Source organism: Zosterops lateralis (assembly GCF_965231275.1).
Source record: "Zosterops lateralis genome assembly, chromosome: 4".
Classification (NCBI taxonomy): domain Eukaryota; kingdom Metazoa; phylum Chordata; class Aves; order Passeriformes; family Zosteropidae; genus Zosterops; species Zosterops lateralis.
This window is the reverse complement of record NC_139765.1, coordinates 9366949-9385841: the sequence shown is the minus strand read 5'-3', so window position 1 is coordinate 9385841 and position 18893 is coordinate 9366949. Positions and strand designations below refer to the sequence as shown.

The following is an 18893-nucleotide window of genomic DNA, read 5'->3' as shown; positions in this document are numbered from 1 at the left end:
TTTAAATATATATATATGTTGAGCAAAATGCTGAATTGTTCTGAAGTGTTGTCTGTCATGACAGTCACTTAGCAGTGATTGCAGCAGCTGAAGGGAGAAGAATGGGACTTTTTTTCCAAATGAAGTGATATTTACTGAAGGTAGAGATTCTTCATTCATCAGAACTAGAGGAGTTCTTTATTTCTTCTGGAGAAAATGAGGCTCAGGGGAACTCAGTGGCTCTCTGCAACTCCTTGACAGGACTGTGTAGCTGGGGGGGTCAGGTTATTCTCCCAGGTAACCAGCAAGGGAACAAGGGAAAACAGCCTCAAGCTGTGCCAGAGGAGGTTCAGCTTGAACGTCAGGAATATTTTCTTGACAGAAATACTTGGAACAGACTGCCCAGAGAAGTGGTAGAATCATTGCCCCTAAAAGAAACACACCAAAGGTTGTCACCTTGTTGTCACTAAAGGTTGTCACTAAAGTTTGCTGTAAACTGCAAAATAAATTTACGTTGTTCAGTGCTTGCACATTGGGCAAGAGAAAAAACATAGACAAAGAAGAAAAGTCTTTTCCTATCTTGCTATTTTCTGTGCCTAAAGCAGGTGAGGGAATTATTTTTTTGTCTTTTTTATTATTGCTCAAGAAAATAACTATGCAGAACCTTTCCCACTTTTTAAGAAGTACCTGATGACAAAAATCAATGCAAAAATACTTTTTAGCTAAGCATGCTTTGCTTAAGGTATTTCTCTTTTTCAAAACAAAGCTTGAACACATTAAAAAAAAATTGTTTACAAGTCTGTGTGCAGTGCCATGGTGCCATGAGCTGTATATCTGAACCAATACAAAACATAAGAAAGGCTCATTCTTTTTCCTTTTTTTTTTGTTTGTTTGTTTGTTGGTTGGTTGGGTTTTTTTGTTTTGTTTTGTTTTGGTTTTTTTGGTGTTTTTTTTTTTTGTTGTTGTTTAATGTGGTTCATACCACTCTGTGGATGTTGCCATATGTTTATTCTGGAGTAGAATCTACAGGCAATAAAATACATCACAGACATATGACACAAAGACAAAAAAATCTGTCAGTTTTGTTTTGGTGACAAGGCCTCTACTGATGCAAATCCACCAGGTGTGAATAATTTGATTTAGTCCAAACTGGGAGGCAAACTAATTAGTTGTCATCTAAAGCAGTGTTAAATGTTACCACTTATCTTTTTTTTTTAAATTTCAGAATTTATCAAATTTTTTTTTTGCAAAATGCCTATCTGTCAAGTGTTACATCCAGTGGAGCAGAACAACAGGACTGACAAAGATATACATTTTCCTTTGTAATAAAACTCTTGGAATTTAAAAGATAACATAAATTGAATGCATCAGTGTGAAATATGAAAACATGAGGGACAGACTAGAGTTCTGTGCAAGCCCACCCTGACTGCCCTGTGGGATAAGGGTCACCACCTGACCAGGGCTGGATGTTGTGTTCAACTCATTCCAAGGATAAGTGTCTTATATGCAGTCAAGTCTTTCAAAATGTCAAATTGCTTGCTGAATTCACCTGAAATCCTAGCAGTTATCAATTATTTTTAAAAGACACCTGCAAGTAATAGCACTAATTAGTTTTCTTGGTGCTCCTTCTTGTGCATGTTTTCTGGAATTCCTTACTTACACTAAGTAGCTGCAAGTATTTACTTGCAAAAGCTCCTTAGTTTCCAATTATTCATACTATTCTTCTTTTTTTCCCCTTCTTGAAAACAGATTTTGAAGAAGAATTCAACAGCTGACTCATTTCTGAATCATCATTAATTTCAGCCCACTAGTCTTTTTTTAATCCTCATTTTAATACACAGCATTTAAAGTTGTTTGTTGTTTTCCTTGACTTCAGGAATGCATTGAGTTGGTAAAAAAAGAAGCATTATGGAGAATAAGAAAGGCTTTTGCCTTCCAGGTCTCAAAAATGCCCTTTTTCCAGCCCTGTTTGACAAATCCTCCAGGGATATAGGAAATTCAACAGCTACTTCTTAAGGTCATCCAAGCATTAGTAGGTCTGGAGCTGTCCTTGGGTCAGTTGTGGTTATCTCTATATCGATGATGCTAATAGAGAAGGGATGCACTTTGCAGTCAATTGGAACTTGCAAAAGATGTCAATATTGGCATTGAAAGAAACAGCAGGCAATTTATTGGACAAATATGCTCCTGTTGATCCTTAAAAGGTTTGGGAGGACTGAACATTTCAACAAATGTAGAACTGCAGAACAAATCTGATGTGGCAGCACCTACTTAGAGAAGTATGGATGGGCCAAAATTAAAATAAAAATGTTTCAAATCAAGGTATTACATGGGCAGTGTCTGCAAGTCATCAGCTCTTAGGTGTTATTTTGAAAGCTGAATTAAGGGAGCAAAGAAAATACCAGGAAGAGAATTGATTACAGTAACAAGACAAAATTGGTCCAACATTTGGTATTAACAATGAAAGTCTGCAAATAATCCAGCCCAGCTGATTCAAGAAAAGGGGCCCTCTGGGTAGGGACTGCATGCATGGCTAGGATTGTTTGTGTTGATGCTGGAGTGAGTTCCTGCACTGTGCAGCTTGAAAGAGAATATCCTGTTATGGAATTACTGCCCTCCTTGTAATCACTTATTTCTAAGTTGCTGCAACTTACCCTCTGCAGTGACAGCTCAGTGATCACCATGAACTATTTTTGTTCCTTTCTGGTCCTCACTTTTTCTCTCAGAAGATGTCTTCTGGGATCTACAGGAAAAAAAGTGGAAATCGTGGTATTTCCACCAAACTTTCCATTTGTATCTTGAGCTCTTAGGTCAGTCTCCATCAACATCATGGAATCAGAGAAGAGAGAAAAACTGAGCTGGAAATACCAATTATATATTACACATAAATATTTGAATGATCTGACATGAGAAAAAGTGTTTTTTAGCTTCCAAAACTTTGCTTGGAGGATCGGTTACTCTCAAGGTAGACATTTTTTGACACACTGAAGTTGAACAGATTACCTTGGCCTTTGGGATGTTTGCATCCACTTCCTTACTCTGTTACAGTCTTATTTCTTCAGTCAAGAAATGCAACCTAGGTAAAATAGCATTTTCCAGAGCATTTATAAGCCGGATTTATAAGTCAAGCTCCTAAGTCAAAATTTGTCTTTTAGGTTAACTTTATAATGGCATCCCAATGGATGAGTTCAAAAAAGCTTAACTCACATTCAGTAATGAAACAGGACTGTGTAAGGACTTTGAAACTTCCATTTGTATGACAGTAAACATACAAGAAAGGAAGTGCTTTAGGATATATTTCCCACTCTAAAGAGATACAGCTTCAAAAATCAGGATGTTATATTATTTATTAACACTTACTGAGATGTTCCCTCATTCTGGGTGAGCTTTGCATGTCTGAAATATTTTATTATATAGCTTATAAGTATTTTGGAAACAATATTTTAGCTGAAGTTCCCACCCTTTCATTTCTTGACCTAAGAGTAACATTTGCCTGAAGACAACACTTCTGCCACTGGAAGTTTAGCTTTGATTCATTTAGCTTCAAATGATAGTAGTTATGAACATGCTTTTGCCTTTCAGTTTCCAGCACAGGGTTTTGGATTTCTGTCCAATCACCTTCCCAGAACCTGTAGCAGGTGCCTTTTTTAGCACTTGGTTCAGTAGTTTCAGCTCACTCAGCTGTGATCACACCTTTGACTGCAATGTAAATTTCCTCTTGTTTTGTATATTGATTTATAACTTTATGATCTAGCCATTTTTCCAATCAAAATAAGGTCAGGTGTTTGCAGGCTAAAGCAAATAGGAGATTGGAACAGTCAGGGATCAGCAAATATTCATTATCTTCAGAGGAGTTGAATTGTTTGTGTGCTTGCTTTAAAATGACACTTTAAAAAATCCTAAAAAATAAAAGTTAAAATGGTTTTGGTGTCCTGAGTTTATTTTTTTTTTAAGAGATGCTTTATTCAGTGAGCCTGTTACTAGATACTTTTTTTTCAGGCTTCTGAGTACTAATGATTTTAAACTCAAATTACCCAAATTACCTAAAATAGGACACCCAAAAATGAAATTCTTCCTCTAAACTCATTATCATCTTTTTAAGATGTAGATCCATAATTATAAGCATTGAGAGGAAACTTTTTCAGTCTCCTAAAGCAAATTCTTCCCTTCATTTGCAATTTTATTCATGTGCTGACGTGTTCCACTCTGCAAGCCAGGTATCCTGATGAGCCATTCTCCAACTGATATAATATTATATTTGGCCATTATAGTCTCGTGAGATTCATACTTTCTACTGGCTGTGAAGAACAAAATTCTATATAGAAATCTATGTATCTGCTATGTTTATGAGATGGTTTTCTGACCCATGCACCTGCACCTTAAAAAAAAAAAAGTTGAAGTAATCAATACAGAAAACCTGGCGGGACATCTGAGATATTTCAGATATTATTATTATTATTATTATTGTTATTATTATTACTATAACCTGTTACTAGTATGAGAGTCATATTTTCGGTTTCATTGATCTTATCAATTAAGCCAGGACTCAACACAAAATCTGTGATTATGTCACCTACTGCAATACTAATTTTAGAGATAATAACATGTAACATTGATAAGATGTTATTAAAATAAATATGCATTCAAAGGAGATTAAGTCATTTATGGGTTTTGCAGATAAGAAGAGCACTCATTCATTTATGCTGCAATATCTCCTACTGAGAAACATTAAAATTTTCTGATGATTTCCTATCTGGTGACTTTAGAGGGCATTTTATATAAATGCCCTATAGTGCAACACAGCTGAGGAAATGAATTATTTAGGTTTGACAGTAACTGACTCAGAATGTCTCTGGTTTAAGATGCAGATCTGTTATAAGAATTTTAGTAGTACTTCCCAGGGTTTTTTTCCCTGCAAAATATAAATTTTTTTCTGACCAAATCTCAAGGATTTCATCAGAATATTTTGTCACAACCAGTATTTCTCTTGTAACAATTACATTATTGGCCCTCATTTAAGTTCATTCAACTGCTCTACAGAAACCTAATGACCTGTTGCTTTGTGATATTCTTAATCACTCAAGACTTACTCCATTTTTCAATAAAAGTGGTAATCACATTATAGGATGTTTAGAACACCTAAATAAAAATACAGCATTTAGTCCCATTGGAAAACAATCCCCAAATTGAGCTGTGATTTAGTTATGTTTATGTGGTTCAGAATAAATATATGAACTAAATATAAAATAACACTAGAGAAAAAAACCCAAACAAACGTGATTCAGATCTATATTAACAGTTTTAGCTGGAAAAAGTTTTGACCATATTTTAAACTTGAGGAAGGCAAAATGACAATATATTCCACAGTGAAAACTGGTAGACTAAATCTATTACTATCTCTCTCCTGTGTTGAAAAAATATTTTGAATGCTTTAAGTTGACAGCCTGAGGTATTTTCTATTTATTCTGCAACAACCAGTACTTTATTTCCAACTTATTTTTGTGCCAGGATAGTCAGGAGTTGTTGATAATGGAGACACAAAAGCCATGTGAGGGCTTGGTTTTTGTAGGGTACATGATCCTAATGCATACAGAAAACTGTGGGTTTAGGAATGCTGGGGTTTTTTCTATTTCTTTGATAAACAACTAGAAAACATCATAAAAACAGGTAGTCATAGGTCATTATGTCTGCTCAGTTGTATATCTAAAAGCAAAGAAATGCCAGATGACTGAGCTGTCTTCTGACTTGTGTAGTTATTCTGACAGAAGGACTTTGAAAATGCCACTGGAGAGTTTTTTGATACCCTCAAAGAAGAGTTGGGTAAACACAAGGCTCATGCCCTTAAATCTCCTACAGTGTGATGAAAACTCACTACTTTTTTCATTTTACCATGAAATTAGTGGATTTACCATGATTTATGGCCCATCAAGCTCTCTATAATGATCTCTTAACTACATAGTTTGTAGGCTGTACTTGAAAGCATACCTGGCTTGGTAGAGTTGCAGATTTGCCTCCAAAACGGCTTTCTTGGTTAACAGTTTCTCTTATGAACTTGGCAAACAACAGGCTTTTCTTCTTCCCTGGAGGATTTTCCCAGTGATGGAGCTCAGAGCACTCACAGCTCTCACACAGGACAAAGATACCAGTTTTGATCCTGGAGTCAGTAATGTGATGTTGCAATCAAACCAGAGTCCCAGGGCCCCCTCTGCCTCTCAGGCTGGTGAAGCCTTGCCTTTGGAGCAGGAGGAATTAGAAGGGAGAATGTCTTTACTTCTCTGTTGTGAGAAGCAAGGAGATAAAAAGCTTTTGAAAAACGCCACTTGGTTGACCACCTATTTAATTTTCTGCATGTTCTGTACTAGTTGGCTGTTGAAGTACAAGCTGTTCCCTTGAAGAAACTTCTACCTTCTGTTCACAGGAGAGTGCTAGAATTGCACAGGGAAGTGAGACAGGCTTGGAGTTCTCAGAATACTGAGTGAGAGGCTCATTTAATACTACCTGTGGCAGGGTTTGTGCTATTATTGATTTAGGACTGTTCTGAAGAATGATGTTAATTCTTATTTGTTTGAAAAACCTCGCTTTACAAAGTTTCATCTGGGATAAATCTCTGGGCATGAATCATCAGACCTGACCGGAATCTCATTTCCAGTCTGACATCAATTATCAACGCACCCTTGATAAAACATTACCCCCTGGGAAAATCAAGATGCTCTCATCAAAAAAAACCCTATAATATAAAAAAACCAAAATAGTGTACAGAAATAAATACCCAAACAACAGAAGTAAAAGGGAAATGATGTTAGTATGAGTCACCTGACTGACTCTATGTCTGGCGCAGACCAGGAGTGTTTCCAGAACTGCCAAGGTGTTTATTCAATGCTAAAATACTGCTTACAGAAGGAGAATGACACAACATGATTTTTCTCTGTGTACAGTTCCTGAGGTTTCTGGAACTGGGATTTTTCTTTAACAATTTCCAGACCTAGATTCACTATTGATATCTTCTACTAGAGTGCCCTTCATTTCATTTCTTATAATAGACACACCTTGCCCATATCTCCTGGAAGTTTATAATCAAAGCAGCGAATGTAAAAAACAATATCTAAATGGGCTTGTCATTTTTCTTTAAGCAATAAAATGCAAATAACTCCATCCCCAAAGGCCAGGATATGAGAAACTTCGTGTCATTGAGTATCACACCAATTCCTATCCCTGTTCTTGCACTTACATGGGACAGATGCTGGAAGAAAGGTCAGAAAATCATTTAATCCCTCTCTTTAGCCCTCTGATCTGCTATTTTCTCAAAGTGTGATAGATTTTCTTTATGTCTATTATCACTATTCCATATCCAAGGAAATTTAAAATTAGCAAAGAAACTTTGTTTCCTTGTTTTACGTTTCTGCAGCACTGCAGGGAGAAGAGGTACCCTCCAGAAAATAAAGCAAAATGCCTGTGGTGATGGAGACAAAATCTACAGTGATTTTACTAAAATAGTTTTTGTCCTATTGCAAAGGTACATCCTGAGAGCTGTCAACAAAGAAATCACAGTAATAATATTTTTAGAGGTTTCTTTCCTCTTTTAATAACTGTTGCAAGCTTCCTTTAATAAAGCTTTTCTGGGGACAAGGTTGCCTGTGAATTTTCAAGTATTCAGTACTAAAATTCAGGAAATTTATAAATATATGTGGTACAAATACAGTGGTCTTTAGGATAAAAATGCCCTCTCTTACCTCCACACAAACACACACACACACACACACACACACAAAAAAAAAAAAAAAAAAAAAAAAAAAAAAAAAAAAAAAAAAATCAAAGAAGCTTAAATACCTATCACTTTATTGCATCAGTTCAGTGTAATATTTCTCAAACCCATTACTGAGATGTGCTGCAAAATTTAATATGCCACTTTCTTAATTTCCTTTCCAGTTTGACTGTTTAACACTTTCAAGCCAAACCCCAGAGTTGTAGGGCATTTTGAGTTCTGAGGGTGCTCAGTGACAGCCCCAGGGGTCTCACCTGGCCATGGCACATGGGACCAAGTCTGGAACAACCAGCTCAGGCCATAGCAAAGGCCACCAGAGAAGCCCAGGTGAAACTTGATTGGCCACATGGAGCTGTAGGACTGATTGCAGAGCAAGAGGACTTGCAATAAACTCAGTGAAAAATGTCAAAGCAGCTTATTGTGGATTTCTTCTTCTTGATTTTTCAATCATAATCAAATTTATGACACTTGCAAGATTTTGGCTTGTCCTACTGTTGGTCTAGAAAGGGGCTGAGAGCAAGAGGATGGGAGAGTTCCTCAAAATTTTGAACACTTTTTCCACTTACTGCTGTTTCAGAGGAGAAAAGGAGGAAGATAGGGTAAAGCAAATAAAAAGACAGTGTTCAAAGATAATTTTGAACTCCCAAAATGTAAACTAGTTGTTGAAGTCAGTAATTAGATTCCTTTTGTGCTCAGAAAAACTGAAGCATAGGCAGAGTTACAAAAGACCTTGTTTCTTTTTTACATATAAGTTTCCTCACTCTCCTCTGAGGTTCTTGAACCAGGAAGAATTTCTCTTTTGTTGGCAGTATCTACTTCTTTGCTGGTCGATCTTTCTGCATTTTTAATATCTGTCATCTCTTTTCCATCTGGTTTGAAGCGTTTCATAATTAAAACAAAGAGCACAATGTACAAGAGACAACATCCTGCCCGTAGTCCTGCAATGAGGCCAAGATAGACATTCCTAGGGAAAAAAGGGGAAAAAATACATTTATATTAATAAAAATTTCCAATTCTGTATGGAACCAAGTAAGATATAAAGAGCAGTTTGACAAAACCATCCATTCTCAGCCAGGTATCGTTTCACATTTTAAAATAAGAAATAAAAGGCAGAAAGCAAATGACCTCATGATATTTAGCCCCAGACAGGCTCTAACCAGGTCTTAGACTTACAGTAGAAATGTCTGGAGAGTGCTGCCATTCAGCAGACTCTGTGTTAGGGCTGTAAAATGAGGAGCTCCACCAGCTGGGGCTTTTTGCTTATTCTCCCTGTCCTTCCCCAGCTCCTCACTGGCACACTCAGCACTCCTGGCCACAATTCTCCAGTCATTTGTATCCTACAAAGTCCAACTGGATTTTGTGAGATGTCTTATACAATAGGAAGCAAACAAATGAGGGATGATGGAGAGAATCTGCAGAGCTACAGGTACGCCACAGTTTTTCAGCATCCCACAAAGCCAAAGTGTCACGGAGTTACTCAGTGCACTTACTCAATTATTCACTGCAGGCTACAACAAAAGAACTAATTCTCGTGACTGAAGGCAGTGCCCTGCAGTTTTAGATGTCAGATTAAATAAAAATTACTTGACTTATTTACCTATTAGGGTCTAGTCAAATTAAGGAGTTGTTTTGCTGTTAGACCCCAGTCAGGCTATAGACATTTGACATGAGGAAAGTCCACCTTGGTCCTTGCTGCCCTGATTCCCAAACCCTAATGAGGATTACCTGAATTCTTTTGTGTCATACACTCGACAGGATCCAGATCCCCCACAGCTTTTTGTCCCCCATTTCAAGCAGGTCTCATCTATCAAGGCACCAAAATAAATAGGGGCTGGGAGTCCTCCTGCAAAGAAAATTCTCATTTCATGATCTCAGTCACGGAGATCTCATCATTTAATGTTACATAAAGAAATGAGGAAGTGAATCTCCAGGTTTTTGAGCTAACCCCTGCACAGAATGAGACTAAACATCCAGTTTCAGCTTTGAGAGAACAAGATCTGTGAAAATGTTTATGCAAGTACTTAAAGGGAGTTGAAATGATGGATGATTATAGCTTAATAACATCCAGCAAGGGAAATGTTAGCAATTCCCTTTAATGGTGTTTTTATTAGAAGTTTAACTTCTGTTATTTAAAGAAATAATATAACCGACATTTCTTTTGCAATCCCTGGTGTGAAATTACATGCCATGACATATTAATATTTATGTATATTGACGTCTCTATTTATGTCTTACACAACAGTTTCCCATTAGAAGGTGATTAGTGCAGTGCAAAGGGATGAAATTAAGCACTTCCTCCACAGAAACTGGGTAATAAGCACACTATTTATGTAGTAATGAAAGAATTTATTTTAGACAGACAACAATGTTTTAATATTATCAGTAAGCTGTTTGAGGGAGAGTGTGCAATTTTGTGAAGTTAACTGTCTTATAAAAGTAGAAGATTGATTCTCTGCAGTGTTCAGCTAAAATATGCAGACGGGAAAAAAGATCTGAATGACTACTTGGGCTTGTCTGCAAGGCAGAGATTTCAAAACCAGCAAACAAGGGAAGATGAGGCAAGGTTTGCTTGGGACAGGGCAGACTATGTGTCTGAATACTTAAATGATTGTTTATGGCAGATAAACTCAAGAAACAAAATAATAGGCAAAGTACATGGGAGCTTTAAGTGAATAATAGTCAGCAAAAGGGAGGATGGGTGTTAAGGATATGCAGACTGATCATGCTCAGGTAGTTGTGTCCACAAATTTTAAAAAAAATAAAGGAACTCAAAAGTAAAATAAAAATTCTTTCCTTTGCCTTATTTATTTTCAGTGTAGAGGAAAAATATTAAGATATAATCTTAATAATGTAAACGCATACCAGGAAATATGTAGCAAGCTCCTCCAAACATTTTGAAATGTATACTCTCCTTGCAAAGAAAAATTTTGTAAAATCTCTTTTGTTCTTCTCTGGAGCAAGAGCATTGCAATGGCTGACTTTGGTCTACCTCTTTGGCTTCTTTGCCTACCCACTTGAAAATCACAGAGAAATTAAGTCTTACCTAGTACTCTACCACCCAAAGTTTCTATCCCAACAGCAAAGGATTTCAAGTCTGGGGAAACAGATCTGGAAAGGAAACAAAAGCAGTGTGTTGAGGACTGGAATGTAGCTGCAGTCATGCTGTGAACATCTGCACATGCCCCACTGCAAGAGTGCTGTGGCTCACCCAGCATAGCCCACTCCAACCCTGATTGAAAACATCCACCAGAGTTAAAGTTCACATGTAGAGTCTCCTTCTGCAGAAGAACACTCACTGAAATAAATGGAGGAATCTCATCTTGAACCAAAGGAAAATAGGTTGTAAATACTTTTGGGAGATGATGCACAGGGACATTAAAGTGAACTGACCAAAACAAGAGAGTTTGTGCCCATAAGTTAAGCTCCAAGCAGATGCCTGGCTTTATGAGGGGCTGCACCTTGCAGTGATGACCAGAGGGAACAAGGGTGTGAAGTCCTTGTTATATTAAACCTACCTCTACCTCTAGCATTTTACAGAGAGGCAGTGAATGTGAGTGGCCATAAAAGCATTTCATTCCTATCAGTGGAAAACAGCCTGTGTCCATCAGGTGAGCTGGAAGAATTGACAAAAACCAGAGAGGAGGACTGAGCTGGCACAGGGGCAGGAGGGAGCCTTGCTGTGCCCAGCCTCCTCCCTGCACTGGAGTTTATACCACCAGTAAGTTGTCTCTTCAGCAAATACATCAAAGGTTTCTCCTTATGCATATTAAGGTTCTGAAGACTGGCCAGCAAAGTGAGCCTTGTCCATAACCCAGGTGTGCACTATGCTTAGAAATAATGCAGGAAATCAGCAGCTTAGCCAAGTTATTCAGTCATGTGCACTGACCACTGTGATTGTGATTCACCCATGAGGATGAGGACACTTCCACATGGCAGGCACAGAATATTGTCTTTTCTTCTGAATGTAAAATAATGGTGCTGCTTTCCAACTGAAGGAATGAAAATTTAAAAAATATTCCTGCTATAATTCTGCTCCTCTCAGCTGACCAAAAATATGGGAGTATCAGACTTCTCTTAACACAGAGGACATTGTGAGGCCACAAGGTTTAACAAAGGTACCTGTTTTTCTCTGAATAATGTGAACAGCACTGGCTATGGCTTAGCATTGCATCTTATTTCAAGTCCAATGCTCTGGTAAAAGCATCCCTATCACTAGAATTGAAACCCAGTATTCAGAATCAGTACAATGCCCCCCCTTTCATCACAAAAGTATCTACTCAGCATCAAATTAGAATTAAATTTCTGAACTTATATTTTGCTCTGCCCCTGAAAAGAGCTGGATTTCAGAGTACAGGCAAATCCTCAGGGGCACAATCTGATCCACATGCCATTCCTCACAGCAGGAATGAAATTGTAGATATCATTTTCTGTTTCTCTTTCCCCAAGCTTTATGGTCAAGGTAAGGTAAAGTATTTCACCTAAACATAATCATGTATGTAGGAGTGCCTCCTAAGGCTAAAATAAATGCACATGCAGTCTGTAATGCTAAAAAATAGGGAAAGGCTTTGGTACAGCTTTCTCTTTGGCATTGTCCCAAAACTGCAGAGGAATTGCCAAGCCCGAGTCCTTGTCCTTCCACACAGCTGCAATTGTGAAACACCTGAAAGGAGAAGATGAGAAGAATTTATTTATTCAGAATTCAGCAGCAATAAACAGCCATTTCAACAGCTAAATTTTTCACTCCCCATATCAGCCAGGCTAAAAACTTCTGTAATCATCTCTGCAGAATGATGGCCAGGTCATTGATATGCTCCAGCCTCTCTGAGCTGTTCCAGAGACACAAAGCAACTGGAATTCTAGTTTCAGCCATGCCCCTGCTAGAACAAAAGGTGCTCTGTGTGTGTTTAAAATGGGTCAAAGCTAACAAAATCAGATGTGAACTGCTATCCAGACATCCCCCTCAGGTATCCCATGAAAAAGATGCATAACAACAAGATGAAAAAAATAGAGATGTGGACCAAATATGCAATCATGCATATATATCATTATATGCTTAAACAGCATTTGGTGCTGGATTGATAGTGGGATTTGAAGTCAGCAGGAGACATGGGTTTGAAGGCCAATTTTCCTGAAGGGAAGCCAGGCAATATTGATAGGATATTATAAATACAACCCTGATAATGCTTCTTGTCTTTTTCAGTACTGTCAATGAAGAGAATTGTGCTTCTGCCAGAAGATATAAGCATTTGCACATTCTTCTGCAAACATAGTGCTTTTAATAATCTTTCTCAGGTAGGATTATTTGAAGTCTTGGAAATGGCTTTGCTGCTGATAAAAATATCTTCCCTATATCTAGTCTAAAGCTACTCTCTTTTACCTTAAAACCATTGCTCTTTGTTTTAATGCACAGTCATCTACCTGCCTGGATATTTACCATATTCCTTCCTGTCCCAGATGATGATTTACACCCTGCAAAGCAGGCTGTCATGTATGTGATCCCATTTTCCCCACAGACAGGGTCCCACTGGTCCACATTGCAGCTGCACTCAGCATTGCAGCTGGCCATGTAGATGTGCTTGCTGGAGGAAAGGTGCTTCATTCTGGAGAACAACAGAAAGAAATTAAGGAATTATTTAGTGGAATTTTACAGCTAAAAAAAACATTAGAGAAAAACATGGAGAAAGATATAGACAGATATCTGCTACCACCCAGTGCACTGTGAAGTTGTCTTATGGACACTAAGGTGATTTCAGCTAAAACAAAGTTCTGTTGGGATTTTTTTATCAAGTGTTAGCATTTCTATGAATTGTCACTAAAAAGGCATGGAAATGAAAAGGCTAGGTGGGAATATCTGCTATTACTTTTGCATTTGAAAAGTCACCCCAAGAAAGAGAAGATCATACCTAAAATCTCTTATCACAGAGACATGGCCCAAGAAAAGACCCTACCTTTCCTCAGCAGTAGGATACCATACCATATCCAGATGACAGAGGTAGGGATGTAAAACTACATAAAACCAAAAGAGCAAGATATACTTGACATTTTTTCCACTGGATCCAGGTCTTTGTGTCAGGACACTCTGAGCACTCATCAGCAGTGCTCAGTTTCCAGAGTGTTAGGAGCCCACCGTCTACAAATCATCCTTGCTTTGAAGTCAATCACAAAAGTAAAAATGTTCAAAATTTGCCTTTTTTTCTGCCCTCTTCCTTCCCTCAGTCAAAAGCACACATTAAGTGGGCTGCATTGCCCCTGAGTCTTTTAGAAGGGAAGATAACAGAGGAATTTAGCCCTCATTAGGCTGTTGCTTGTCTTCAAAATATAAATTGTAAACAGATAAAACACTAAATGAGTCACTTAACCAGGAACAATCCTAACATGTGCTAAATTCTCCAGACTCAGTTCTCTTGGAGAAACTGTAAATGCTCTTTCAATATACCCTCTCTTGCTCTTTATGCTTATTTTTAATTCACTCTGCAGTATCAGATGTTTCATTCAGCCAGGGTTATCTCTACTGCACAAACCTCTGAAATATTTTCAGGGCAAAAACTAAGCTCAAACTTGAACTGGACGTCAGGTTCATCAAGATAACTTAAATATTTCCCTGAGCATAGGCTCGGTTTCAAGAAACACAGGGCTGAGTTTCTGTCTGAACTAAAAATGCAGCAAGTCCTGCTGGATTCAATTTAATCCTTTAAAATCCCTTGAAATTTGGACCAGACTGAGCTAAATTTATACAGTAGGCAATTGTGGCAGGCTGCTAGAGTCTGGAAAAGGTTCTCAAGGAAGCATGACCCATGGTCCTGGTAAGGTCCTGGTAATCTCTGTTTGCAGCACCCAGTCCAGGACCACTTTCCACCTTCCAGATAAGAAATGGGTCAGAGGCAACTCCAAGTACCACAGAGGGCTGGAAATCCTCCATGTGGGCTCATATCTACTGATTTAGTGATGGTCCCTTCTGGAGGCAGTGCCTGTGGGGAAGACATTTCCAACACTTCTTTTACATCCTACTCCCCACATAACAGAAAAAGGCTAGCTCTGAATTAAAGTTTTGAAAGAGAATATAGCAATTTAATTTGCCTGTAAAAAATGTCACCGTTTTTAGCAACTTGCCAGACTATATAGGTATATTATCAGTAACATAGAATGTAGGAAATAGAGCATTTAGGGAAAAGAAATAGAGAATTTAGAATAAAAGAAATGTCCAGTTTACATAAAATTCAGAAAATATAATTGGTATATTTTTCCCATCCCCAGCTCTAGGTATGACTTCAGACTGACAATTCTGTCTCAAAACCTAGGATTTTCTTCCATGCATCACTGCCAAACAAGCAGCTGTGACAAATGATTCAACCACCCCAGACCTGAGAGGACACAAACCCAGAGTAGGGCGCTGTCAGACCGGCCACCTGGAGCACCTCACAGCTGCACGTGAAGTACAAGAGGTTTAGCAAATATGCCACTATAAAGGTGATGCAGGCAAACTTGGCCATTTCAGTTATGTGAAGCTTGAATTTCTTGATCAGGAAGCCTCCTAGAAACATCCCCAGGATTGTGACAGGTAAAAGGACCACACCTGCAAATAGAGGATAAGGAAAATAATGCTAACTGCTCTCACTTCCATTGACCCTTTTAGAATAAATATCTGGTTCTAGTATTTTCAAAATATCAGATATCTATTTTTTGGGCTGATTCTTTGAGGTTCTAAGATTTATATTACCTTCTAGTAATTTTCTTAAATAGTTAAATAGTTAAATAGTATTCTTATTTTCTCTTTCAAATCATATTATGACTTTAGAAAGTTCAAGTCCTCAATATTCACTGCATTTTTACTATATTGTTGTTTGCATGTAGATATAATAAAACCTACACAGGTGCCTCTATATTGTTATTTGTATCTAGATATAATAAAACCTACACAGGTGCCTGTTAGAGACTATAATGTCTTAGCTCATATGCACTTCATATAAGATAAAGCATAAAACTTCATGAAAGCTACAGAAAAGTCTCCAAAATGGAATATAAAAGGAAATTGCATCTGGTTCTGCACTGGATTCCTTTTTGATCTGAGAGTGAATAATGAGATGATTTGCATTTAGATTTAATCTGTTCAGTATTTCACAAACACCAGCCCAGTACATGTATTACATATAACTTGCTGAACAGAGAGGTTTTACAAGGTGTTATTGGGAGGGGTTTGCCTTTCTCTGGTTTTACTGTTGTTGCTTTTCTTGTCATTTCTGTAACATTTTCTCAGCATTCAGAAAAAAAAGATAGGAAAAAGAAAGTTCTTGCCACATTTGTAGCTGACAAAGGCATTGTGTCTCCACATTAAAGAAATGCAATCTCAGTTCTGCAATGACCTCACATAGCCTGCTTTTCCTTCCAGATTATAAAACCACATCAATCACTGTAAGATTAATATAATTTCAGCATTCTTTTTTTGCAGAACACTACAAAATACTTATTTTTGCAGGAGCTGGGAAATAGAAAAAGAGCTTTGAAATTAATGAAGTGACTCAAACATTTATATTTTGGTTTCTTATTGCTTATAAAATTTGGATTTCTAATCAAAATGAAAGACCATTTATACCAATATATTACTCTGAAAATAAATAAAATCACATATTTCATTAAACATTTTAATTTTTTTCATTAGTTTTTACTTAGTTGCAGCTGCTGTCTGGTGTGTGGTTTTTACTCACAAAAACAGACACATAACCCAAATCTCACTATGAAAAAGCTTCCACCTAGTTTTAATAATCCTCTAGCTCACTGAATTAGGAGCAGTAGGAAAACTAACACTAAAATTAACATCCATTTTCAAAATACAGTAAGAAAATTAGGAAATCACTACATGATTTCTTTTTAACTAAAAAGAATTTGCATAAGCTCCTGCTAAAACAGAAGGCAAAATAACAAATAAAAGCTTCCTTTTTGAGACTGGAATTTGAAAAGAAGTCAGGTACCTACCAATTAGAAAGATGGCTTTTGCCACTGATACATTAAATTGCTGCTCCATAAACTTTGTCTCATAGGTTATTATCCCAACAAGGGAATTGTACTGCAGAATAGTGAGGAAGATGAACACCACAAAAATTGGATTTCCAAACAGCTTCCTGAGTGCTGGGAAGAAATCTGCAATGGAGAGGTATATGCTGTACACAGGGAAGAGTTGTTTTGGCATCTTTAGATAGTAAAATTAACTTTGATTTAATTACTGGCTGCGTTGCAGGTTATAATTCTGTGCCTAACACAACACATGCTTGCTCAAGTGAAAGTTCTCCTCACTGCCCACACGTGCCTTACAGGAGGAACAGGGCCAAAGAGCACAGTGGATGCTGAGCTGGGAATCAGGGATCCTGGATTATCTTGTGTGTGACACAGGGCTCCTCTCCTGGGGTGCTCAGGCTCACCACACACCTTCTCAATGTCTGTACAGAGCCTTAAGACCCTCTACCAAGTGTAAAATTTGGTTCAGAAAGCAGGAACCTTCGTCAACCACACAAGAACCCCACATGAGGGTAATGTTTAGAGAACAGAAACACCTGGCCCCCAAAAAAGTCTGGAATCATTTCTGGGACCCTTGATTAGCATATTAAAATCCATTAAAATAAAGTGCACATAAACACCTGCATTTAGACTGTAGTCTGGCTCTTGGCAAATGTGAGAGTTCAAAACACATCTGCTGTAGCTGTGCACATATATACAAACAAAACCTTGGGTCTAATAACAAAAATACAAAAATAAAAGCAATGGCTGGTTGGATATGGTATTGCCTGTATGGGGTAAATTCAGCATCCCTGAGTTCATACACAGGAGCTACAAGTCCAGTGGAGTCTCTCCAACATCCAGTGTAGTCATTATGAGCTCCATGTTTCCTCCCCAAACATTTGCCTCAGTGAAACAGAGGCAAACAATCATCATCATCATCTGACAACTATGAACTGAGGATCTCTGGTGCTCAGAGAAAGAGCACAAGTTTTTTACCAGCTGCCTGACATCGGGAGAGGACTGAAACTCGCCCTTAGCATGTAATTATAATAGCATAATACTTGTCAAATTTAAAGACATTTTTGTCGATAATTTGCACTGCAGAAATATAAATTTTGGTGAAGGTTGTGCAAGTCCATACTCAGCTCACAATGAAACCATGAGACAGGATTCATATGCAAATATTTGGGCAATAATTTTTCACCTTTTACTGCCTCTGAGAACTTTAACTGTGGCTGAGCTGGGGGTTCTATTTTGCAGGGATCTCCTTGAACAGACAAGTGACTAATCTTCAAGTTGTCATTCTCTCCTTCTTTTGGTAAGGAATAGGGCAAAAACCAGAAAGGCAATGAAGCAATGAAGTTGACTGCTCCACAGATAAGCAATCCAAGCCACCAGGCACCAACCCAACGGGTGTCCTTAGGATTTATGCTGATGGCATCTATAAAATACAGAAAGACAGGAAAATAGGTTAAATATTGTGCAGAGCAATTATTATAGATTACTATACATTTCTGTATATACTCATATATATATAATTTAAAAAACAGAACAGAGGTGATCTATGTCCCATATGAAGAATTGAAATGCAGCTTGTTTCAAATCATAGAATCATAGAATAGTTAATTTTGGAAGGGACCTTAAAGATCATCTCACTCCAACCCCTCTGCCCTGGGTGGGCAAGGACACCTTCCATTATGCCAGGTTGATCAGAGCCCCATCCAGACTGGCCTTGGACACTTCCAGGGATGGGGCAGCCACAGCTCCTCTGGGTGAGTTGTGAATGACCCACTCTTGGAAGAGAATCAGTCCCATGCAGTCGAATAGAAATGTGCCCATTTAGGCCCATGGTGGCATTTTATTGCTAGAATTCCACAACACTCTCAGGGGAAATGAGCAAAAGGATCCTTCACCACAAAAAATAAACCTTTCCCTTTCTCAATTTCCCAGAATCCCCTCCTTCTCCATCCCTAAACACTACGGTTTTTCCCAAAACTTCCTCAAATTTTCCCTGGGCTTAGAGATTTTTAAGTGATTTGAACAATAAAATGAGTTTTGATGCAATCTTTGCTGCATGCTTTTTAAGAGAACATACTTTTTGTTAAGTGTTGAAGGTATCCATGAGCCCTTCAGTGTTCCTTCAACATGGGGATAGCCTTTT

General features: G+C 37.9%; 1 protein-coding gene across 1 annotated transcript in view; it reads right to left on the bottom strand.

Annotated features, from left to right (window-relative positions):
- Positions 1–8476: 8476 nt before the first annotated feature.
- The window catches only part of LOC310908765 (uncharacterized protein), a 48501-nt gene continuing 38084 nt past the window's right edge, over positions 8477–18893 (bottom strand). The window contains exons 21-28 of the mRNA XM_083860129.1: positions 17937–18173; positions 16712–16876; positions 15119–15314; positions 13176–13341; positions 12220–12401; positions 10785–10849; positions 9467–9584; positions 8477–8705 (exon numbers count right to left, since the gene is read on the bottom strand). Of these exons, the coding sequence (XP_083716255.1) occupies positions 8483–8705; positions 9467–9584; positions 10785–10849; positions 12220–12401; positions 13176–13341; positions 15119–15314; positions 16712–16876; positions 17937–18173 (1352 nt within the window). The 3' untranslated portion in view covers positions 8477–8482. The remainder of the gene's footprint in view (positions 8706–9466; positions 9585–10784; positions 10850–12219; positions 12402–13175; positions 13342–15118; positions 15315–16711; positions 16877–17936; positions 18174–18893) is intronic.